At 37.5% G+C, this 24,689-nt stretch overlaps 2 protein-coding genes across 3 annotated transcripts in view; both read right to left on the reverse strand.

The window, feature by feature from the left end:
* Positions 1-100: 100 nt before the first annotated feature.
* tbx1 (T-box transcription factor 1) lies at positions 101-12,340 on the reverse strand. Of its 2 annotated transcripts, none has more exons than XM_061730348.1 (8): positions 11,694-12,340; positions 9,725-10,085; positions 7,006-7,107; positions 6,501-6,672; positions 5,513-5,668; positions 4,672-4,739; positions 3,079-3,179; positions 101-1,132 (listed from the first exon to the last, which is right to left on the reverse strand). In XM_061730348.1, exons 1-8 carry the CDS (start codon positions 11,878-11,880, stop codon positions 750-752), a joined length of 1,530 nt encoding a protein of 509 aa, XP_061586332.1. In that variant the 5' UTR covers positions 11,881-12,340; the 3' UTR covers positions 101-749. The 2 variants fall into 2 exon arrangements, with proteins under 2 accessions (XP_061586332.1, XP_061586331.1); XM_061730347.1 differs by having other exon boundaries at positions 9,725-10,136.
* Positions 12,024-24,689, reverse strand: part of LOC133450848 (uncharacterized) — a gene marked incomplete at its 5' end in the record, with an annotated part of 15,980 nt that continues 3,314 nt past the window's right edge. The window contains 3 exons of the mRNA XM_061729752.1: positions 12,024-12,235; positions 23,460-23,712; positions 23,915-24,272. Of these exons, the coding sequence (XP_061585736.1) occupies positions 12,024-12,235; positions 23,460-23,712; positions 23,915-24,272 (823 nt within the window). The remainder of the gene's footprint in view (positions 12,236-23,459; positions 23,713-23,914; positions 24,273-24,689) is intronic.

Genomic DNA, 24,689 nt, shown 5'->3' on the forward strand with positions numbered 1-24,689 from the left:
CAGGAATCCCTTCTTTTTTTTCCCTTTTTCTTTCTTTTCTTCTTTTTCTTCACCCTCCCCCTTTCCCCTTTTTGGAAGATTTGCACAGAGACTTTTTGTTTTTTAATGAATTACAAGAATTTAATGTTTATTTTACAGATACAGAAGAGTCATTCGGCTTCATTTATTTAGTTAGAATTGCTGCAAGTCAGTGCCATGGTACAAGCTTTTCTCAGAGCGGCTCAACATGTTCAAAATGCTTCCAAAACCTTGTGTTTTAGTCATGTAAAAACATTTCGGTGTGTTTTGAGACCCTCTCTGATAGAGCTCAACATGCATCTCGTCTACCTAGAAGGTTGATCGGGACTATATAACATATGGCTTTTTTTAAAGCATTAAAAAGACAAATCAAAAAAGTGCATTCCAAAAAAAAAAAAAAGGAAAAAAAGAAAAAAATATCAGTTTCAGTCTGTGATCAAAAGTTTTGTCCACGTTAAGGAGAGGTTCCTCCTTTTTTCTCCTTTGCTCTCCTTTCTGCTGCTCGTGCAGGCGGCGCCTCACGCGGGGCGACCGCCCTTCGCTCGAGTCCAGAGGTCAAAGCAGACCAGGCCCCATGCTTAACTCAGAAATACATTTCCTTTAAATAAATATGGCTGGGTTTATCCATCGGAGAGCAGTTTTCGGGCCTGTGATCCCATAAGTCATCAATGGAAAAGAGCCCCTTCCTGCCTGTTAGTGAATCCCACAGTGCTGTGAGCCGTTAATGATGATTATCTGGGCCCGTAGTCATAGTTTGAGGGCCCGCTGGTGGCCGAGTACATGTTGGTGGTGGCCGGGTTCATGTGGTGGTGGTACGTGTGTCCCCTGATGCCGGGCAGCGGGTAGGGGGACGGCCGGGCCTTGGCCCCCAGGTAGTGTTCGTAGGAGTTGGGGTACTTGTAGGGGTGGTGGTGCAGCGTGTCCGGGGGGAGGGCGTGGGGGTCGGCCCGGAGGTCGTGGGGCGGGCTGGGGCGTCCGCCCGTCAGGGGGACGGCGTGCAGGCCTCCCGGGACCGGCAGGGCCGGGCTCAGCACGCGGGACATCAGCTGGTGGGCCGGGTCCGCGTGGATCGGCGTCCCGCTGGGGTCGCGCTCGTACTCACGCCTGCTGTCCTCTGTGGAGATTTAAACACAAGAACAGTTAAAGACAGGAAGCACGTGAAATATACACTGCAAAAACTCAAATTTACTTGAAACAGGTGGAAATTGTCAAATAACAAGTTATTTTTCTGGTAATGACTCTTGTTTTAAGTGTAATGAGAAAAACACTACTTACAGTTTTTAAGATAAAGTGTCTGTGAATTTTATAATGAAAAATAATGAAATATGTGCAAAGTGACAACTGTTAATGACAGTGATGTCCAAACAAGCGTCTAAAAGGTTTCATCTTTTTGCAAAGCAGAAATTGTGCAACTTGTGTTGAAGAATACACTGCAAAAACTCAAAATCTTACCAGGAATATTTGTCTTATTTCTAGTTAAAATGTCTATTTTTAGTCAAAAAATCTCATTACACTTAAAACAGTCATTACCAGAAAAATTACTTTTTATTTGACCATTTTCACCTGTTTCAAGTAAATTTTCACTTGAAATAAGTAGAAAAATCTCCAGTGGGACAAGATTTATCTTCTCATTACAAGCAAAAAAATCTTGTTCCACTGGCAGATTTTTCTACTTATTTCAAGTGAAAATCTACTTGAAACAGGTGAAAATTGTCAAATAACAAGTTATTTTTCTGGTAATGACTCTTGTTTTAAGTGTAATGAGATTTTTTGACTAAAAATGAGACATTTTAACTGGAAATAAGACAAATATTCCTGGTAAGATTTTGAGTTTTTGCAGTGTAACTATTCCTGATTTTGGAGAATATTTGCAGATGAATGTCTAAAAATAAAAAAAGAAATCCCTATGAAATATGTGGAAATCAAGTGAAATAACTTATTAAACACATCAAGGCAATGCAACTCACTTCTAATATGGATCTTTTCAAACTACACTGCAAAAACTCAAAATCTTAACAAGAATATTTTTCTTATTTCTAGTTAAAATGTCTCATTTTTAGTCAAAAAATGTCATTACACTTAAAAAAAGACTCATCACCTGTTTCAAGTAGATTTTCACTTGAAATAATTAGAAAAATCTGCCAGTGGAACAAGATTTTTTTGCTTGTAATGAGAAGATAAATCTTGTCCCACTGGCAGATTTTCTACTCATTTCAAGTGAAAATTTACTTGAAACAGGTGAAAATTGTCAAATAACAAGTTATTTTTCTGGTAATGACTTTTGTTTTAAGTGTAATGAGATTTCTTGACTAAAAATGAGACATTTTAACTAGAAATAAGACAAATATTCCTGGTAAGATTTAGAGTTTTTGCAGTGTATTCTTCAACACAAGTTGCACAATTTCTGCTCTGCAAAAAGATGAAACCTTTTAGACGCTTGTTTAGACATCACTGTCATTAACATTTGTCACTTTGCACATATTTCATTATTTTTCATTATAAAATTCACAGAAACTTTATCTTAAAAACTGAAAGTAGTGTTTTTATAATCAAAACGCTGGAACTAAATATTGAGCGGTAATCATTAAAAAGAAAAGAATCTATCATGCATGTGAATGCATGCATTTCACCCAGAACCTTAAATAATACTAAGCTTAAAAATGGAAACTGTAGTTCAAAAATCCCCTTATTTGCAAAGCCAAGATGAAAGCCTCAATATAATATGCATTTAATTGGTCAAATTATTCTCATTGAACTAATAAATACATCAGTCATCATCATGTCAAGAAAATTTCATTTTCATTCCAGTTTTTGTGGTGCATTGAAGCTGCGGTGCGTTATATAACAGCACACGAGCCTCTATTATCTTTGCAGTGGACGACATTGACTCACTGGCTGATATTTGATGTTTAATTAACAGCCAGCAATGACCTGATGCTGCAAATGCACCGCTGCTCTTCAACTAAAACAAATGCTACAAAACCGGACAGCTTGATGAGGTTTTTAGCGTTTGAAAAGCAGGCAGGAGTTTAGAAATGAAACAAAGAAGGAGCTGCAGACCTTTCTCCGTGCCGTTTTGCTGAGGGGGAGATGACATTGGGTTTCTTGTTCTGGCAAAGGCACTCATTATTGGCAGAGCGCCTGGCCTGTGATTCCTGGGCCTGGAGCGGGGAGAGTGGATTCAGTTACACACTTAATGAACGTCAAGGGCAAAACTTCTCCATACTTAAGAATGATGTACACATACTTTAAGATTTTTATAGAGATGTGTCTGTCATGAACATTTAAACATTGTATAAAACTAAATTTACATGATGTAAAATGTGAAGGGGGCCAGTTGCAGGACAGAGAGAGAAAGTTATAGTGAAAGAAATCCCTATTCTTTCAGTACAACAGATCTGTAGGTGCTTTTCAGAGGCGTACTAGTGCTGGGCGGTATGACCAAAAATTTATATCACGGTATTTTTCAAAATTATATCGGTTTCACGGTATATCACGGTATTTTTTTTTTCATGCACAACTGGGTGTTAACCACATTTTCTAATGATTTGGAAAGGAATTGCTGCAGTAAATTGGCTTAGAATGGCCTATTTTACTGTCATGAGGAGGAAATATTGTAGAAAAACATTAATGTCCTCACTAGTATAAATACAGGTTTGCATGGCCTCACAAAATGATGCCCACATATGTCCGCTGTAAACAATGCAACTGCTAAATAGTGATGCACCCAAATGAAAATTTGTGGCCGAAACCGAAAATAATAATAAACACTTGGCCGAATACCGAACAATACCGAACATGGTTCTTCGCAGTTTTTCATTTATTTTGCCAATTTTTTCACCATTGCATAAATCAAATAAATTAGATTTAGGCATGCTTTTCAGAGAAAAAAATCTTTTACAAAATTACAAGGTAGAAAATATTTATTGAACATAAAAAACTGAACATTTTTTAATTTCCAGCATTATGTTGTTTTGGTTCCACCTCCTGGTGAATGTTAGGTAAAATTCTTATGTGGTTACTTTTTGGTTGGCCAACGATTTATGTTTGTGGTGCAACCGTTACGGGAGCAGCCAGTCTATTTCCTTATTTTACAACGCCGTTATTAATTGTTCGTTTTTTTTCCCACTTATTCCACTGAACACCGAAAGTGTTTTTTTTTTGCCATTTTCGGCCGAACAATTTCGGTTACTGAACAATCGGGGCATCACTACTGCTAAACAGTTCCCAACGTTGTGTACGCTACTGTACATACTCACCGGTATTACGGTATATGAAAAATCCATATCATAAGAAAAATAAACACCGGTATTCGGTATGAACCGGTTTACCGCCCAGCACTAGGCGTACGTTTACGGAGCAGGATGAACAGTATTTAAAAGAATTTCATCTCTCTGAGTACGCTACATGGGTGGGAAACGCTCCCCCGTTTACATGCAAGGGTTAAAGTCATTTGTCAGTGACGTGTAAACACAGTCGATTGACTTTCGAACAATGTGCCGTGATTTCTAAAATTCATGGCCCCCTTTCTCCGTTTCAAACTTCACCCATCTGACGTTTCTTTCAGATAATGCAAACAGCAAAAGCTGTTTTGCAGAAAGCGCTGAGATGTGGCCCCCGATAAAGATACGACATATCTGAGTGTGAACTCACCAGTCCTCCGGGTCGCAGTCCCTGAAACCCTTCGCAAAAGGATTACTGGCGATCTTTAGCTGAGTGATCTAAAAGAGGAAAAAGCTAAATTAAAACCTCAGTGCCTAATATTAAATCATTGCTTCTCTTTTTAAATGGCATGTTATTATGTATAAAGATAGCAGTGATAGTGGGATTTAACTGACTGACATTTTTTGTTGGAAAATCCATTTTAATAAATAAATAAATAAATATATGGTTCATTACACACACACACACACACACACACACACACACACACACACACACACACACACACACACACACACACACACACACACACACACACACACACACACACACACACACACACATACATATTATGATACAATTAACATCAGTGTTGTGGTTATTATCATTTTATCATGCTATTAACATGCTATTATTATATAATAATGATGCTGAAGATGTATCTTACTCCACAAATAGGGTTAAGTTAAGGAATAGGGTTTTATAAATGTAGTGACATTTAGGATTACTTTTTTATTTTATTTTTTTAAAGGGGGAAAAAGGAATTTGCTCAGCCTGGTGTGATCAACATGTGCTGCATGCAATACTGGGCCTAGTAGGTCAATGATTCTATGAATGAATGAATCAATAACTAAAACATGTTACTAAATTCTTTAAAAGTTCTTCTAAATATCCTAAATGAAAGCAGAACAGGCCCAGGTGCAGGAAACAAAGGAAAAAGCGCCATTATTAAATCAAGAATCATCATTTTTTATGCACGCTGCAAATGTATGGAGGGATTGGTGGCTGCTTTGGGCGCATTTGTTTCTTTTTTAAAGCTGCTAGTGCTCACCCGGTGGTTCTGGTAGGCCGTGACCGCCGTGAAACGGGTTTCCTCGAAAACAAAGGTTTTGTAATTTTCCTCTGCGTATTTCTCGCTGTCCTTGCGGGGATCCACATAAACCACGTGGAACCGCGGCTGGTAGCGGTGCATGGAGTTCAGGATGATCTGGAACAAATGCATGAAGGAAGAAATTCATAAATAACCCCCACAAAAAATAGACATTTTTCTTTAATACCGCAGTTGCTGTGATTGCGCACGCAGCCAATGGATAAATGCGCAAATAAGAGGAGACGCTCGCATTAAAATATATCAGGCCGTTAAAAACAAGTGGAAATGTTTTGGATCATAATGTGGATGATAATAAGCAATGTTTCAACAACACAGGCTCTTTCTTTTCTCATATAAAATTTCATGCATTCAAATTATACCCCCGAAATGTTCAAAGAATTATTCCTCCAAAAAGCGTCCGTTTTTCTCCAGTAATTTCTCCGCGGATGTGGAAGCTCGAGCGGGAGGAGCTGACATTATTTCCAGTGGTGAAATATTCCACTTCCTGCAGTAATTTTTTTGCAGTTAGGCGGCATGTACTTTACCTTTTTTTCCATAGAGCATTGCTGTTGGCAATTTTAGTAAAAATACCAAGGTTTATTACAATTAAATTATTTCTATCAATCAATTTGATGGCGAATAGAGTTGCGCAACCAGTTTTTTATAGTGGTGATATTTCTGTTCAGACAGTTGGTGAAATTTAGTCAGCACTTCCTATTACTGTATATACAGTAGGTATATATTTAAGATTTTTCATCAAATCATCAAACTGTGCATTCAATTATGATATATGATATCTTTTTTGGATATTTGTTTCCTCTTTTTGCATTCGGAACTGCTGATTTTTGTCTCTATTCATCGGATCCAGGACAGATATGGTTTGCATAGTTAATTTCCTCTGATTAAACCGGTGTTATTGGTGATTTAACGTGCAGGACTGCGCACTCACATGGCCGTTATCGTCCAGCAGGTTGTTGGTGAGCTTGAGTTTATCGAAGGAAACGATCTGCTTCATCCACTGCGCGCCCTTGGCCGGAGAGTCCGGGTGGTAGTGCACCCTCCCCGGCGTGGCCGGGTCCGCCTTCCCCGCCACCAGCCACGACGAGCTGTGGAAAGCATACCTGAAAGGCACAGAAAAATACACGACAAGCCGCTCAAATTACGCATTGCAAAACCGTGGACTTAATCCCTATGCGTAAAAATGTCATGGAAAACGCCCATGACTCACGAGAAATACGATTGGAAAAAAAAAGCGAAACATATTTTTGAATTTGAACTTGGAAACATTTTTCAATGGAATAAAAACATACAATTGTAGAAGCTTCATCTATTTATCCGACTTTTTCAGGGTTTTAGGTCTGACACTGCAAAGTGTTTGCGCGCGTCAGTAAAATCCCTTTTTTTTTACTGCTACAACATTTTACTGTATTTAACTGAGGACAGTTAAAAATTACCTGTAACGTTTGTCATCCACAGGCAAAAAGTCCATCAGGAGCATGTAGTCCGCCATGGGATCCATCCCAAATATTTTCACTTGGAAAGTTGGAAACATTCTCCTGACAAGCGGAAAAAAGAAACACATAAACTGGAAGAAGTCTCAAACGTTACTGCATTCACTTGACATATTGTCACCCTATGAATTAGATCATCCGTGTATGTGCGTGTGTGTAAAGACAAAAAGAAGACAAGTTGCACAAGTGTTTGAAAAGCTTCATTTTCTCCGCGCTGGAGGCCGCAGGGACCGGGGACACGATCATCCAAACTAATGAAAACCTTCCACCTGGTGCGTAAAACTGGACAGATTTCTCTCTGATCCTTATTGCATTTGTTTTTCTTTTACCTGCTGCTTCTTCTACGGGACAACTTTCACTTTTACTGCTCGTTTGGTGTTTTGATGAACTCCTGATATATTTAGAGAAACTCCACTCGTGCATGCGGGTGTTATTATGGAAGACTAGAATGATTGAAGAATGACTGCTCGCTTAATTGTTGATTTTTTTTTTTTTTTTAAATGTGGCAACCCTTTTTAAACAATTGAAACATTTAAATGCAAACCTGGAACCGTATCTTCATCTTAAATCCCTCCCCACCCTCATATTTTGTGCTTTAAGAGCAGATAATACTCAGTCCTGCCATAGGCTACGCCTTTTAAATAGGAACTAACTACACACTAGTTACACACAATAATTGTGTAACATAAGTTTTTGAAAGTAGACTATTTAGGAGATTTTGGTTTCAAAACTCAAAAAAATGCTCAAAATTCTGCGGTCTGGGTCAAAGTCGAACCTTATATATATATATATATATATATATATATATATATATATATATATATATATATACATATATATATATATATATATATATATATATATATATATATATATATATATATATATATATATATATATATATATATATATATATATACATGTAGCCTCTGAATTACGTTATGCAACTGATGTTTTTCCCCCAACAGCGGTTGAAAGTTGAGTAATCCACCAAGTCAGTGAAAGGGATCCCAAAATCAACGCTCAATTAACGTCAGTGTTGTGGCTAGGTGAGGCTGAAGGAGCTCTTAAAGTGCTCTGCTGCAGATCCCCTTTCCCCTGTCAGACATGGCCAACAAACTCACTTTCAGACGTAATAAATGCACCACCTAATGTTCCTTTACATCATATTCATATTCAGACTCAGAACCAGAGACTGCTGTTTTTGCAAAACAGTGGAATAGAGAATAATGCGCACATAAAACGTTATAGACCCCTCAGTGGTCGTGAAATAGTATTTTGCAAGAAACGTGGACATGTGGATGAAAGCAGAAGGAATTCTGTATAGAGGAGGTTGGATATCATAAAATTAGACCTATTTTTACTAGACATGTTGAAATTAAACTACTGCTGCAGTTTATATAAACTGAATGTTTTAAGTGACGAAAAGACAAAAAAAGGGAGTCAGTGCCCAGTTGTCACAACCAAACCCCTAAACTACAAGCAACAGTGTTCTGTGTAACAACGACGCGTAAAATTGAACCTGACGGGAAAGAAAAGCTCCAACAGAGACGGTTATTCCTGTCAGGTCGAGGCCCGTAAACCGCAGCAGGATCCGGCATGCTGTTTACAGCTCACACACAACATATACCGTCCATACACAAGGCTTTCCACGTTCAATACGTTCAAACGTTTTATAAAACCAAAGAACTCTTGTAAAGCCGAGTGATCCCATGTGGAAGCAGAAAAATGCTCTGTCGCTTCTCGTTAAAATAAAACAAGCACGAGCTTTTACGTCCACGAGACATTAACATTTGTGTCAGCAGTTCTGTAAAAAGAATCCCTTCATACCCAGGTGTAATTCCAAGGAAGACAAAATAAATTAAAAAAAAAGAAATTAAAATAGAATTAAAAAAATCTATATCGCCTTATTTGTGGTGCGTAACGGGATTTTTTTTATAAATATCAGTGATATTGAATCGTCTTTTCTAATGAAATGATCAATTAAATACAATTAAAACAAACTAATTTCGCGTCTAACTATTTTTCACAAATTATTAAAAAATATTGACGTGTTAAATAGTCTTTTTCTTCCTCTGAATCAGGGAATATATGTGGATATTTGATATAATTAAGAACTTCCAGTAGTGGCGACACTTTTTTATACTTTGCTCTTGATGTTTTATATGATTATATGTTTTATTCTTGTTTTATTTTGATAATTTTATGTTTTTTATTATATAAAGCACTTTGGTTCACCTGTAGGTCGATGTAAGGTGCTAAAAAATACTTAGACGCGAAATTAGTTTGTTTTAATTTTATTTAATTGATCATTTATCAATTAAATGAAATTAAAACAAACTCATTTCGCGTCTAAGTATTTTTCACAAATTATTAAAAAAAATATTGACGTGTTAACTAGTGTCTTTTTCTTTTTTTCTTCCTCTGAATCAGGGAATATATGTGGATATTTGATATAATGAAGAACTTCCAGTAGTGGCGACACTTTTTTATACTTTGCTCTTGATGTTTTATATGTTCATATGTTTTATTCTTGTTTTATTTTGATAAATGTATGTTTTTTATTATGTAAAGCACTTTGGTTCACCTAGGTCGATGTAAGGTGCTATAAATAAAGTACATTTAGACGGAGTTCCAGTGCGTTATTGCGCTGCGCGCTCACCTGCCAGCCTTCGTGACGATCATCTCCGTGCCAAGCTGATTAAACTCGTCCCATAAAGCCTTCATCTCCAGCTGCACGTTAATGTTGGCCACTTTGGGGTTCTTCTTCACGATGCTCTTGCTGTTCGGGGTGGAGTTGGCCGAGGACGAGGAGCAGTTGGCGGAGCCGCCGTCGCTCTGCGCGGCCTGGCCCGGGTTGGACCCGGGGTTGGAGCCGGGGTTGGAGCCCGGGTAGTAGCCGTGCTGGGCGGCCGTGCACGGCTCGAAGTGCGCCTCATGCTGGCTGTACGGGTCCCCGGGGGACGGGGAGAGGTGGTAGCCCCCCGGCGCGTTCAGGCTGCTCAGGCTGCTCGTCGTGAAGGCTGCAACATCGCAAAAATGGGACAGCTGCGTCAGCCACGGACTGGATATGGCTGAAATCATCCCAGAAAAACGTGGTTTTACTAGACACGCCTTTGCAGTAAGAAGTTCGGTTTAAAACACAAACAATAATAATGAAAAAATTAAAAAAGATCTCCAGATGAAGATGTTAGGCACAAATGCACCCCTTCCCTTTCTGTTCAAAAAAGTTCATGCGTCGGGCTGTTCATTTAGTCCGCGAGGTCGCTCTGCTGCAACAGCCTGATCTAAAGTCAAAGAAGTCCGAAGAGTGACGAAATATCCCCCAAAATCTGTCCAAGCCTCCTCGAATCTCCGAACTGTTTCGCAGAAAACAATCTCCGAGTAGGTGTGAACTGTTTTTTTTCTTTTCTTTCTTTTTTTATGTTGCTTTGGATCGATTGCGCACCGACCGAGCCTGCTCTGCTTTCTGCTTTCTGCTGCTGCTGCTGCTGCTGCTCTGTGATATTATTCTCTGCTCAGTCTCCTCTCTTATCTGACGCAGAGAGGGCCTCCCCTTTGCGATAAAACCGGTTCTTATTTCTATTTAGATAAGGAACTGCAGGTAATGTGGCTTTTCCTCGCCTTGGGACGAGACTGATTGACAGAGAAGTGCGCCCCTTTTTAAATGGCCTTTCCGGCACCCATTTAAACTTTTTTGATAAGAGTATCGCCCACATCAAACCCCCATGCACGTTTAGCAAACAATACGAGGATCTGCCCTGCAGAGCAAGACGCTTTACCAGGTAAACGCGCGGATTTGCATGAACAAACAAACAGGCGACAGGTGACCGTTCCTCTCTTAGTTATAGATACTTGTGCGCGCTGGACGTTTACCCCCCTCCCAGGTGGAGAATGGGATTATTATGGTCTGTTTTTTAACCATTGCGCACCGGGTGCCAGTGTAAACCCTCCTCTTCTTGGCTTCATTTGCAGTTTATCCACGAATTAAAGCTCACTCATCACCCAACGCCTTGGAATTAGAGGAATTATATTTTCTATACTCCTCCTTTTCTCTGCAGAACTTCTACATGCGCAATGGTGACCAGAATGTGGATCAATCTAGTTGCGATCGTTTTTCTAATTCGTGCATTTCCCCCTCAGCGCGCCAGTGAATGGTTTTTATACTTTGCTTTAACTTTAAAAACGCACAGAAAAGGGGTGTTGTGTCATTTTTGCCACATTTTTTGGTGAGTTGCACAAAAGCTACAACTGTACGGGCATCAACAAACAGCAATTACCTTCCATTTCCCGGGTGCCAGTGTAAACCCTCCTCTTCTTGGCTTCATTCGCAATTTATCCACGAATTAAAGCTCACTCATCACCCAACGCCTTGGAATTAGAGGAATTATATTTTCTATACTCCCCCTTTTCTCTGCAGAACTTCTACATGCGCAATGGTGACCAGAATTTGGATCAATGTAGTTGCGATAGTTTTTCTAATTCGTGCATTTCCCCCGCAGCAGCGTGCCAGTGAATGGTTTTTAAACTTTAACAACGCACAGAAAAGGGGTGTTGTGTCATTTTTGCCACATTTTTTGGTGAGTTGCACAAAAGCTACAACTGTACGGGCATCAACAAACAACAATTACCTTCCATTTCCCGGGTGACAGTGCTGTAGTGCATTTTAAAGGAAGTGTGCTTGTGCAGCTCTGGCTTGTCCAGGCCGGTGCCGCCGCGTTTCTCACACTCCGCGTTTCCTGCTCGCTCCGCGGCCGAAATCAGAGAGGCAATACTGAAAGCATTCGCCCTTGGAGAGAGGGGACCGCCGTCGTCCATAGGCAGGGGATCGAGTCTTTAATCTGCTGTCCCTCGTCCTCCTCCTCCTCCCCCCTTCCTCCTCTTCTCCTCCTCCTCCTCCCCCGCTTTCCAAGCTCGCAGAAAGCAGGAGAAGGCTGCGTAAAAGCGAAGAGGAACATGCGCTAAAAGTAGTTGCGCTTCTCACATTCCGCCACCGCCGGCACCGAGTGGCTGGAAAAGTTGCTGCTCTTTCTTCTACTACTCTCTTCCCTCCTCTCCAAAGCTCCAAAGTCCTTCTCTTCCTCGGCTACTAGGACGAGAAAGCCGCTCCGCCGCTCCGGTTCATGTCGGGGAGCCGCCGGACGCGTCCCGGTGCCAAAACAGAGTTCATCCGCTGCGGAGAAGAAGTTGCGCGTTTTGCGAGAGAGCTTTCCTTGTTTTCTCCTCCGGCCGCGGACGGGGTGGTGTTATCTGAGACGCCTCGAGGAGAATCTACTACTGCCACGAGAATGTCAAAAGTGAGCGAGATCCACGCCTCCCGTGCGCCACGAGGAGGAAAAAAAAAGAAAAAAAAAGTGTCTACGCTTAGATGTTTTACAACTACAAATCAGAAAATGTTGGATAATAAGGAAACAGATAAAACCAAAAGCAAAAAGGAAAGAAAACAAGCCTGCATTGATACTTACAAATGCTTTTATGGTAGTTATATCTTTGCATGCATGTATGAACCCAATGCATTTTATGATTTTTTTTCCCCTTTCTCAATAGCATTTAGTTACTTAACATCTATTTTGAATTTCATGGCCTTCAACATATTTTTAAAAAAAGTTGGTACGGGACACATTTAGTTAGTCGTGGTAAAGAGAAGAAAGAAGATAAATAAATGCGTATTTTTTCAAAAAGGTGACGGTAATGGTGAAGTTGCACTAGTGATCGTGATCATATCAGTAAAGGTTCTTTATGCAGGTGAATCAGGGATATCTCTGGGAATGATCATCAAACTCTGTGAGAACATTAGTCTTCAGTCCATGCTTGTTTTTGTTGGATTTTTCTTTATTTTTTTCCATTTTAAGAAATTGGCACCATGTGCTGCAGTAAAGGAAGAAAAGTTTTGAACAATTTTGTTCATAATCAGCAGCAAGTCCCAACGCAAAGCCAGTTTCTGTCACGGTCTGATTTTGTATCAATGACGTGCATAATGCAGAGAAATACAGAGATTTTAGAGAAACTTTGAGAAGCTTCTCATCTTTTCACATCTTTTCCAGGACGTTAATGCATTAGTCAACAAGTGAATGAAAAAAAAAACATCCTGCACCCGCAAAGGTTTGGCCGAGGAAGAAGGTGCGGGGACTGACCTACCTGCAATAATAATAATAATACTAATAGTAATAATAATAATAATAATAATAATAATAATAATAATAATAATAATAATAATAATAATAATAATAATAATATGAATAATAATATGAATAATAATATGAAACAATGCAAAAAAATACTTGATTATTATTATTAATAATACATGCAATGTTATTGTTGTTAATAATTACATAATTATAAAAAATAAATATTAATTAAGTATTTAAATAATTATTATCATAACAAAGACATCTGTGGTGAATTAAAAAAACAACAAAAATGTAACAGCATACGCTGTTGGAGGAACCTTTTATCCTTAATGCCAGAACTTTTGGGTTGTGAGAAGGTTATTCAACAGTATATTGTGGCAAAATCTTTAAAATTCCATATTTTATGAATGTGTTGTTAAGCATGTAATTTTATAGCTATATATAACTTTACATATAACTTTATAGTTTTCCCATACGGGTGTATTCAGACTGAACATAAATTTATTAATTAATTCATTCATTCATTGGTTTAAAATATGTATGCAGACAAGAGAATTTATTGATCCAAGGAAAACTTTGGTTCATGCAGGAAAGTAAACACTTCAGAACTCACACCTCAGATTAAATTACTCATCTCATATTAGTAAAATAAGACTACATTTAGATGACTTGTCTATGTTCTCTCTTTCTTTTCTTTTTTTCCTCTCCCCGACATCCATCACTGCGTTCATTTCAGGTTATAGTTGGAACTATATGTTATGTGATTATTTTCCTCCCCCTCCCCCTGAACGGGGCTGGAGCTGGACTTGACCTCTCCTTATCGAGCTTCCCTGTCATGATGTTGAGCTGAAAGCTGGCGAGAAAAGCGAGCGGAAAGAATTTAATTTACACCCGAGTTACTGAACGCAGCGTGAAAACAGAGGGATGGGATGAAGGAAGGAATTAAGATCTGACCTGTTTGCTTGGGATGTTTCTTCACAGGAGACAGTGAGCGTAAATAAACCCCCGCAACATGATGTCCGAGCAAATATTTATCCTATAGATAGATAGATAGATAGATAGATGTGTGTATATATATATGTATATATATATATATATATATATATATATATATATATATATATATATCAAAAATGAATATATATATATATATATATATATATATATATATATATATATATATATATATATATATTCCTTCCTGTATATATATATGTATATATATATGTATATATATATATATATATATATATATATATATATATATATATATATATATATATATATATATATATATATATATATATATATATATATATATATATATATATATATATATAAAATAGCCAAAACAAAAACACAAAAAAGCCAAAAAAGCCAAATTTGACACAAACCTGGAACCGTATCTTCATCTTAAATCTGATATTTTGGTGCTTTAAGAGCAGATAATACTCAGTCCTGCCATGGTAGGCTTTACCTTTTAAATGCAAACTAATTACACACTAGTTACACACAATAATTGTGTAACATAAGTTTTTGAAAGTAGACTGTTTGGGAGATTTTGGTTAAAAAAAAATGCGAATTCTGCACCAATAAGGAAATATACCTTGTTGAAAAATTTTGTTGAAACTATTTGGAAAGTAGATAGATAGAAAGATAGATAGATAGATAGATAGATAGATAGATAGATAGATAGATAGATAGATAGATAGATAGATAGATAGATAGATAGATAGATAGATAGATAGATAGATAGTAAAGGCCTGTTATGATACCAGGTCGCTCCATCACTGCCAGGGTTAGGGTGAGGAGCCTCCTCGGTAAATACTCAGGTGTTAACAGACAGAATACAGGATTCAGGAGCAGAAACGGGAAGAAACGGTGCAGGAACAGGAATCCGCTCAGGCCTCCCGTCCTGCAGCGGAACATTTAACCCTGCACTTTCAACACAGGGACTTTTACACGGAACAGGGTGAAAGAGCATGTGCATGCAGGGCGAACTGAACACTTCAATAAAAATAACATCACACAAAATATGCATTTTTACCCGTTCCAATATATATACAGTAGAAAAGCAGAGAAAATAACACAAATTCCGCCAGAGCTTCATATAAATATAGTCTTCATTTGGCTAAGTACACACTAACAATACCAATATTTGCTTTGTGCATGGGGGAAAAGAAATTAAGAAAATGCCAGTCCTTCCTTTCCACGGGACAAGCATTTTATCTATTGATCCATTTTAATGACGTATTAAATAGGTCGACCCGTTTTATTGATCTGGAGCTCATTAGTCTAGGCAGAATTTCTGAAAATGTGCTTATTTAAAGTGCTGAAGGCATTTTGTGAATATTTATAACTGACAACATTTCTAGGGGTATTAAGGGGTGCCGAATCCAAATCTGCTGTATATGAAGCTCAAAAATGTTCCAAAATGCCTCAAAATTGAGAAATCCAACATGGCCGCCACCGCCAGGCTGAAATCTATTTTTCAGTATATCTTTTTTACTAAACAAGGTACAAAAATGAATTAAATGTACTTTTGTAAGTTATTCTACATGGGCAATTTGATGCCATATTCAGATTTGAGATATATCGAGATTGGGGATGGCAAAGGTTCCATTCCAGCACATTTGATACATTTTACCTCAAAACAAAATACAAAGTAAGTAAAAGTAGCCTAATAATAATAATAATAATAATAATAATAATAATAATAATAACTGAGTAATTATTCATAGTTTCTTCACATTACATCTCAATTCTGAATATGGCATCAAATTGCCCATGTAGGAATACTTACAAAAGTACATTTAATTCATTTTTGTACCTTGTTTAGTACAAAAGATATACTGAAAAATAGATTTCAGCCTGGCGGTGGCGGCCATGTTGGATTTCTCAATTTTGAGGCATTTTGGAACATTTTTGAGCTTCATATACAGCATATTTGGATTCAGCACCCCTTAATACCCCTAGAAATGTTATCAAAATGCCTTCAGGGTTCTGATTTTGTGAACATTGACCCTGTCTACATCGGCTCTGCAGGATTTAGCGCGCATGCAGATGCAAACATGACAGCAGATAAAGTGAGCAGCTCTCAGTGATCAGAGGAAACACGCAGGCCTAAAGACTGTTCCTGCTGACGGACTGATGGATGCAGAGCTTTTACTGTAACGTCAGCGTTCTCTGCTCTGCTGCCCATCTGTCGGGTTAAAAATAAACCCGCGGCTCATGGCCGCTCGTTTTATTGAAATTGTGTTATTTTTATTGGAATTATGGGAGGTTTAATATATGATTTGATTAACTGAATCAAAGTGTTGGATAGCCTGTATATCCAGACCGAGAAATTGGAAGATAAGGGAGTGGTTGATATTGAACCGACATCTTTGGAAATATAATTTTAGCCCATTCGTTCAGCTCCTGGTTTTAACATTTGGGGGTAATATTTGGTGCACCGCAAAGGATTTCTCTAGCAGAGCTACAATTACTATGTCTGTAAATCAGACCGTGGAAATGAGAGGGCTGCACTTTCACTTGGACACATTCCGGCCTAATGTTTAAAGTGAGATGAAATGCGCATATATAGTTCCAGACAATTGTTTTATAGGGGAAATAGTGCTCGTTCTACTCAATTGACCCTTTAATAGTACCCACCCCCCCTCTTCCCAGTAGTTTCTACTGCATATTCCCGAACCAATGCTCCTATTATGGCAACGTGAGTCAAACGAAACAACACGGAGTTCGTTCCTGTCGTTTGGCACATGCGCTTTTACGCGTTTGGATACTCAAACGCGCGCCGGTGGGGACGGTAACTGTGTCTGGAAATCATATACTGGCAAGCATGTGGACTATAGGCGCATATTTCACACTGTGGTTGCTTGTTTTCCTGCTGTGTTCAACCCCGAGAAGAGGATACTTTGCCTTTGTTCAGTTAGAGGCCCGTGCGGTTCTGTGCGTCCTGTTGTGGTAACATGACAAATCCCGAGCCAAAGCCTTATGGAGCTAGAGCAGTCTCATAATTCACAAATACACACGCCGATCCACAAATGCACAGAACAATTCACACGTGCGTATGACAATATACACACATGTGTTTTTGATGCACACACAACTATAACCTGATTTACAAACGTTTTTTGTCTGTGAGCTGCGCTGGATTTGCGTGTGACTTTTGAGATTGGCGGAAACAACGGAATACATCTGATTGGTTGCAGATCCTTCAGTGTTAAAAAAAAGGTATTTGTGGATCGAGTCACGTCAGGGGAGTCTCAAAAGTCACACACAAATCCAGCGCAGCTCACAGACAAAAAAAAACGTTTGTAAATCAAGTTATATTAGTGTGTGCATCAAAAATACATTTGTGAATCTTGTCCTGTGCATTTGTGAATCTTGTCCTGTGCATTTGTGAATGACGTGTGCATTTGTGCATTATGAAACTGTTCTAGCTCCATAGAGCCTCGTTAAACAGAAACTAACGGCAGCTCGGTGGCTGCTGAGTTTCTGTTAGTGACAGAGACAGGATTGGGTCATTAAAATCTCAGGACGGACACGCACATCCATAAAACACGCTCCTTTTCAAGCGTGTAGCTGTTAGAATATTTATTCCTCCAGTTTTGAATTGATCATGCTGTCCATATCAGTCAAACTGATAAAATAATTCACTACACGCCCACAGTTTTTTTAGATAATGGATCACAGCTTATCCCCCCACATCGTAAAAATAAGCGATTTCACATTAATGCCCCGTTATTTGGGCTGTGGGACAAGATGCGGCGCAAAGGATGTGTAAAATTCCATCTCATAAAATATTAGTCCGAGTCCTGGAGTAAATCCTGGAGTAAATCCTGGAGTAAATCCTGGAGTAAAGAGCAGGGGAAGTGGGAAGCGACTGCTGAAGTGTCCACTCTTTCTGCAGGACTTACATGCGCGGAGAAACGCGCTTTGGTAAAAAAAAAACGCAGGTGGACATTTTTCCAAAAGTCTCTGATTCCTTCACTGTTGCGACCGACTGTGCAGAACTCAATATTTTCAGACCAAAAAAGAAAATTAACATAATATGCAGTGATTTCATTTTCAATTACCGTTAAATCTATCATTGAAAACTTTTTAAAACGTATTTATTTATTTAAAAATGATGATTAAGTTATGCACCAATGGGATTTATGTATCAAAACAATATTTAAATCGAAATCACTTAAGTATTTCGTTTAGATTATCCAAGAAACGTTCTTATTTCCGTGATAAAACCAACTCCAGGTTCTGCTGTTAGATGTATTTGAATATGTTTTTACCATTTAATGACTGCTTTACCGGATGACAAGTGGAGGAGAGAAATAACCACAAGGTCCACTGTAGAAATAGAGTATTAATGTTTAAAAGTGAGAGTTTCTCAGCAGGTGCAGCCAGAGCTCTGCAGATCCAGAACTGTCTCGTGTCTCGGTTGGCCCGAATGTTTTTTTTTTTCATGTCTTTTTGAGAAAGATATCCAGCCCCTTTTCCAACATGAAATGTCGACATCGTTGCCAGTAATAATTAGAGGTTTTCACTAAAATCGTTTATGCATTTGACCACAGTGACGAGTTCTTCTCCGATGGCTATTAATCTTTATTTTTCTTTGTGCTAGTTCTAATTTCCTTTCCATGATCTTTCATTGAGCGGTTAGATATTTTTTGAAAACTTTTGGCGCTTATTAGGTCCCATAATGAATAATAATAATAATAATAATAATAATAATAATAATAATAATAATAATAATAATAATAATAATAATAATAATAATAATAATAATAATAATAATTATTATTATTATTATTATTATTATTATGGTGATACAAATTAATAATAATAAATTGGTATATTCTTGTAAGATATAACAAAATAGATCTTTATGTTTGCCGCAGAATTGCGATTAAATAGGATGCTACGCTCGTCCAGATGTTTTAGAATAGAATAGTAGACTTTATTAATCTCCCAGAGGAGAAATTCAGTCGTGCAGCAGCCAAAACACACACAAAAAAAGTAGTAAACACAAAATAAACGGATAATATTTACAAGATATTTACAAATATTTCCAAAAATACGTGAGGTATTAGTGGTTATTGCACTTTCAAAGAGACAGATAACCAGTAAATCATTTAATATGTATCTGTAATGGCCACCTAATTACAGTCACCTGTATGCTCCCTACATAAATAATCACGGAAGAAAAAAAAATCACATTCTAAAGTAGTTTTAGGACTATTATTATAAAGACAAGATGGCTCAGGTCACTAAAATGTAGCAATGCGTTATTTGCACATGATTTTAGCAGGTGGCCACACTTAATCATTCTCTATGCCCACTGGCTGAGCAGTCTCCTTTAGATTTTCAAACCATACATTATTATTTTTGTTTTCCTGGAGAGATTACCCAGGAGTTCATTTGTTTTTTGAAAGAAAAGAACAAATTAGCACATTTCCTTGTTGGCATATAGATGTGTTTTTCCTGTCCGGCTCTGTTCTGCTGTATTTTTGGGGTCATCATAAAAAGGACATGTGCATAAAACACAATGGAAATGAAAACAATGGAGGTGAAAAACACGATTCCCTCGTGTCAGTTGCAGTTCCAAGTCCAACATGTATTCCCACACAAATTAAAACATGGGAAAACAGGCTATAGAGCGATCTTTTAATAGACTATTATTCATGACAAAACCTAAAAGGATGTAGGTTTATCTCTAATGCCATTGTGAATTTTTTTCCATCTCAACGATATCCCTTTTTTATTTTAATTTTTTATTATTTGTATTATATTTAACCCTGAGCATATATAATAAATTATATGATTTATGAAGACAGTTTATTTGTCTTAAAATTGTTCATAGATTTGGTATTTTGAAAATATTTGTAAATTTTTTGTAAATATTATCCATTTTTTTTGGTGTTTACTATTTTTTTTCTCTCTTACTCTTTTTTCTAGTTTTTATATTGCTCTTTTTATTATTTAACTATTTATTGGTTATTTCTATTTTAAATTTTCTGTATAAAGCGTGTGTGTGTTTTGGCTGCTGCAGGACTGAATTTCTCCTCTGGGAGATCAATAAAGTCTTTTATTCTATTCTATTCTATTCTATCTCCTCTATTGATCATGTATGCTGAAATAGGACAAAAGAAATGCACAATTTTACTTTCTCTTTCCACTTTGCAGTTGCTGCGGGTGATGTTTTTGCTTCTGCCGTTTATTCAGAGGAAAATACAATCCCCTCGTCTTCTCAGGGTTAATGAGAGCGAGCCTGACAGCTGCCAACACTCCTCTCTCCTTTTAGCAGGTCAGTGTGGCCTCTGATTATCGTCCTGCGGCTTTTGCACCCCAAGAAACTGCAGACACAGTCCACTGTGGTCCTTAATAATGCTCTTTATTTACTCTTTATTTACTCAGGAAAAGAAGTGGCCGACGCACGTAGACGTGAGTGCTGCATTCATGCCACTGACAATCCTGAATACTGCTTTCAGATTTGTTATCAGCTGGATTTTTCATGTAGAGACTCAGAAAGCAAAAACAGCTAGGAATGTGTGTGTAGGAACGTAGCTCTTTAGCGCCGCCCTAGTGGCTCCCTGGAGCTTTTTCAAAAATGTTTGACCTTTTTTTCATTTTTTTCTTCTTTTTTAAATTTTTTTTCTCCTTTTTTTCTCTTTTTTACTCTTTTTTCTTTTTTTCTTCTTTTTTTTCTTTTTTGCCCTTTTTTCCCTCCTTTTTTAATCTCGACATTTCGACTTTTTTTCTCGAAATTTTGACTTTTTTCTCAACATTTCGACTTTTTCTCGAAGTGCATAATGAAAAAAAAAATCTTCCCCCAGTTCTAACTAATATAGAAACATGCAGCATGTGTTGCCTTCATTCTAAGGCTTATACGAGACTTTTCAAAAATGTTTGACCTTTTTTTCTTTTTTTTCTTCTTTTTTTAAAAATTTGTTTCCCTTTTTTCTCTTTTTTTTTCCTTTTTTTTCTTTTTTTCTTCTTTTTTTCCTTTTTTGCTCTTTTTTTTCTTCCTTTTTTAATCTCGACATTTTGCACCCCGAGAAACTGCAGATACAGTCCACTGTGGTCCTTAATAATGCTCTTTATTTACTCAGGAAAAGAAGTGGCCGACGCACGTAGACATGAGTGGTGCATTCATGCCACTGACAATCCTGAATACTCCTTTCAGATTTGTTATCAACTGGATTTTTCATGTAGAGACTCAGAAAGCAAAAACAGCTAGGAATGTCTGTGTAGGAACGTAGGGAAGGTGGGGGGTGATGGGGAGAGTCAGATCCCTTTTCAAAATCACTTCTTCTCTTTCCCTCCCGTCTTTGTTTTAAAACTGGGAAGCTTTTAGCTTTTGAAAAGTATCCTTTTCCTATCTGTTGCACAGCGGCCCCGGTCGTCATCACCTTGCCTCTCCCCCCAGCCCTATTGGACTGATGGTAAATAGCTGGCATTCCTGCCACAAAGAGCCGATGATGTGGGCCCCGAGTCTGCGTGATCTCCCCAAATTAATTAGGCTCTTTCTTCTCTCCGAGCGGGATCTGCAGCTTTTGTCTCCCTAATACGTCTTGAGCCCGGTATTAAATGCAAGGGCAAGAGTCTACGCTCATTATAAACCGGCCACTGCATGGCCGCCTTATTGGCCTGTGATCCTAAATAGACTCCAGTGTTGGAGAGCAAGCCTTTCCCCCCAATTTGGCTCTTGCTCCGTATTGCCTCCTCCTTATCTGCCACCCCTCCCTGCTCCCTGCTGGTTTGGTATTTATTTGAATATGAGAAGGCCTACCTAATGCTACCTAAAATGCTACCTAATGGTTTTCTACCTTTTGTAGAGCTACAATTTTACTGTGTTTTACTCCCTAGACCGGGGGTCGGCAACCCGCTGCTCCAGAGCCGCATGCGGGTCGTTAGCGCCGCCCTTGTGGCTCCTGGAGCTTTTTCAAAAATGTTTGACCTTTTTTTCTTTTTTTTCTTCTTTTTTCCCTTTTTTCTCTTTTTTTCCTTATTTTCTTTTTTCTCTTTTTTTCTTTTTTTCTTCTTTTTTTCCTTTTTTTGCTCTTTTTTTTCTTCCTTTTTTAATCTCGACATTTCGATTTTTTTCTCGAAATTTGGACTTTTTTCTCAACATTTTGACTTTTTCTCGAAATTTTTACTTTTTTCTCAACATTTCGACTTTTTTCTCGACATTCCGACTTTTTTCTCGAAGTGCATAATGAAAAAAAAAACCCGCTGCTCTTTTTTCTCTTTAGCGCTGCCCTAGTGGCTCCCTGGAGCTTTTTCAAAAATGTTTGAACTTTTTTTCTTTTTTTTTCTTGTATTTTTCCTTTTTTTTCCTTTTTTTCTCTTTTTTTCTCTTTTTTCTTTTTTTCTTCTTTTTTTCCCTTTTTTGCTCTTATTTTTCTTCCTTTTTTAATCTTGAAATTTCAACTTTTTTCTCGACATTCCGACTTTTTTCTCGAAGTGCTTTTTTTCTTTTTTTTCTTCTTTTTAATTTTTTTCTCTTTTTTTCCTTTTTTTCTCTTTTTAATTTTTTCTTCTTTTTTTCCTTTTTTGCTCTTTTTTTACTTCCTTTTTTAATCTCGACATTTCGACTTTTTTCTCGACATTCCGACTTTTTTCTCGAAGTGCTTTTTTTCTTTTTTTTCCTTCTATTTTTCCTTTTTTTCCCTTTTTTTCTCTTTTTTTCTCTTTTTTTCCTTTTTTCTTTTTTTCTTCTTTTTTTCCTTTTTTGCTCTTATTTTTCTTCCTTTTTTAATCTCGAAATTTTGACTTTTTTCTCAACATTTCAACTTTTTCTCAACATTTCGACTTTTTTCTCCACATTTCGACTTTTTTCTCGACATTTAGACTTTTTTCTCGAAGTGCTTTTTTTCTTTTTTTTCTTCTTTTTTATTTTTTTTTCCCTTTTTTCTCTTTTTTTTCCTTCTTTTCTCTTTTTTATTTTTTCTTCTTTTTTTCCTTTTTTGCTCTTTTTTTACTTCCTTTTTTAATCTCGACATTTCGACTTTTTTCTCGACATTCCGACTTTTTTTCTCGAAGTGCATAATGAAGTTATTGTTTGTTTGTTTAAAGTTATTGAATTGTTTTTTTCTCTTTATGGTATAATGCCTTATTGGCCTGTGATCCTAAATAGACTCCAGTGTTGGAGAGCAAGCATTTCCCCCCCGTTTTGGCTCTCGCTCCGTTTTTGCCTCCTCCTTATCTGCCGCCCCTCCCTGCTCCCTGCTGGTTTGGTATTTATTTGAATATGAGAAGGCCTGCTTGTTGTTTTCTGGCAGAGGGGTCTTAGGGCTGTGACCCCGCTCCCCTTCGGCGTGACCGCCACCTCGTGCCCATCAATCCCCCGGCGTCCTCCGGCCCCCGAGCCGCTCTCTCTCTCTCTCTCTGCAGCGTCCCTCCCTCGCTCGCTGTGGTTCGTTCTCTCCACACCGGCTCCTGCACGTTTCTGTGAACTTGAACCACAGACGTCTTTGCCCAAAGGGCCGTCACAGACGGGACCTCTGTGCACGTAGGGCTGGACGGTACGGACTAAAATATGTAGCACGATCATTTCTGGCATTTATCCCGATAACGATAAAAATGACGATAAAAAAAATACCAATTCAACTATATCTTTTGTAACTATAAATCTATCTCGCTCTCAGATCCACCATGTTTGTTACACCAAAAACCTCATCAATGGGAATTTATCCTTCTTCTTTCTTTCTTTCTTTCTTTCTTTCTTTCTTTCTTTCTTTCTTTCTTTCTTTCTTTCTTTCTTTCTTTCTTTCTTTCTTTCTTTCTTTCTTTCTTTCTTTCTGTCTCATTTCTTTCTTTTCTTCTTTCTTTCTTTCTTTCTTTCTTTCTTTCTTTCTTTCTTTCTTTCTTTCTTTCTTTCTTTCTTTCTTTCTTTCTTTCTTTCTTTCTTTCTTTCTGTTCTCATTTTCTTTCTTTCTTTCTTTCTTTCTTTCTTTCTTTCTTTCTTTCTTTCTTTCTTTCTTTCTTTCTTTCTCTTTCTTTCTTTCTTTTCTTTCTTTCTTTCTTTCTTTCTTTCTTTCTTTCTTTCTTTCTTTCTTTCTTTCTTTCTCTTTCTTTCTTTCTTTCTTTCCTTTCTTTCTTTCTTTCTTTCTTTCTGTCTCATTTCTTTCTTTCTTTCTTTCTTTCTGTCTCATTTCTTTCTTTCTTTCTCTTTCTTTCTTTCTTTCTTTCTTTCTTTCTGTCTCATTTCTTTCTTTCTGTCCTCATTTTCTTTCTTTCTTTCTTTCTTTCTTTCTTTCTTTCTTTCTTTCTTTCTTTCTTTCTTTCTTTCTTTCTGTCTCATTTCTTTCTTTCTTTCTTTCTTTCTTTCTTTCTTTCTTTCTTTCTTCTTTCTTTCTTTCTTTCTTTCTTTTCTTTCTGTCTCATTTCTTTCTTTCTTTCTTTCTTTCTTTCTTTCTTTCTTTCTTTCTTTCTTTTCTTTCTTTCTTTCTTTCTTTCTTTCTTTCTTTCTTTCTTTCTTTCTTTCTTTCTGTT

Source organism: Cololabis saira, chromosome 9, assembly GCF_033807715.1.
Source record: "Cololabis saira isolate AMF1-May2022 chromosome 9, fColSai1.1, whole genome shotgun sequence".
NCBI lineage: Eukaryota > Metazoa > Chordata > Actinopteri > Beloniformes > Belonidae > Cololabis > Cololabis saira.

Coding starts and splice junctions, on each gene's coding strand:
- tbx1 (XM_061730347.1), bottom strand. CDS start 11,880: ATGGACGACGGCGGTCCCCTCTCTCCAAGGGCGAATGCTTTCAGTATT. Junction 10,137..11,693: donor TGTCACCCGGGAAATGGAAG/GTAATTGTTGTT, acceptor GGATGATTTCAG/CCATATCCAGTCCGTGGCTG. Junction 5,669..6,500: donor TGCTGGACGATAACGGCCAT/GTGAGTGCGCAG, acceptor CATTTGTTCCAG/ATCATCCTGAACTCCATGCA.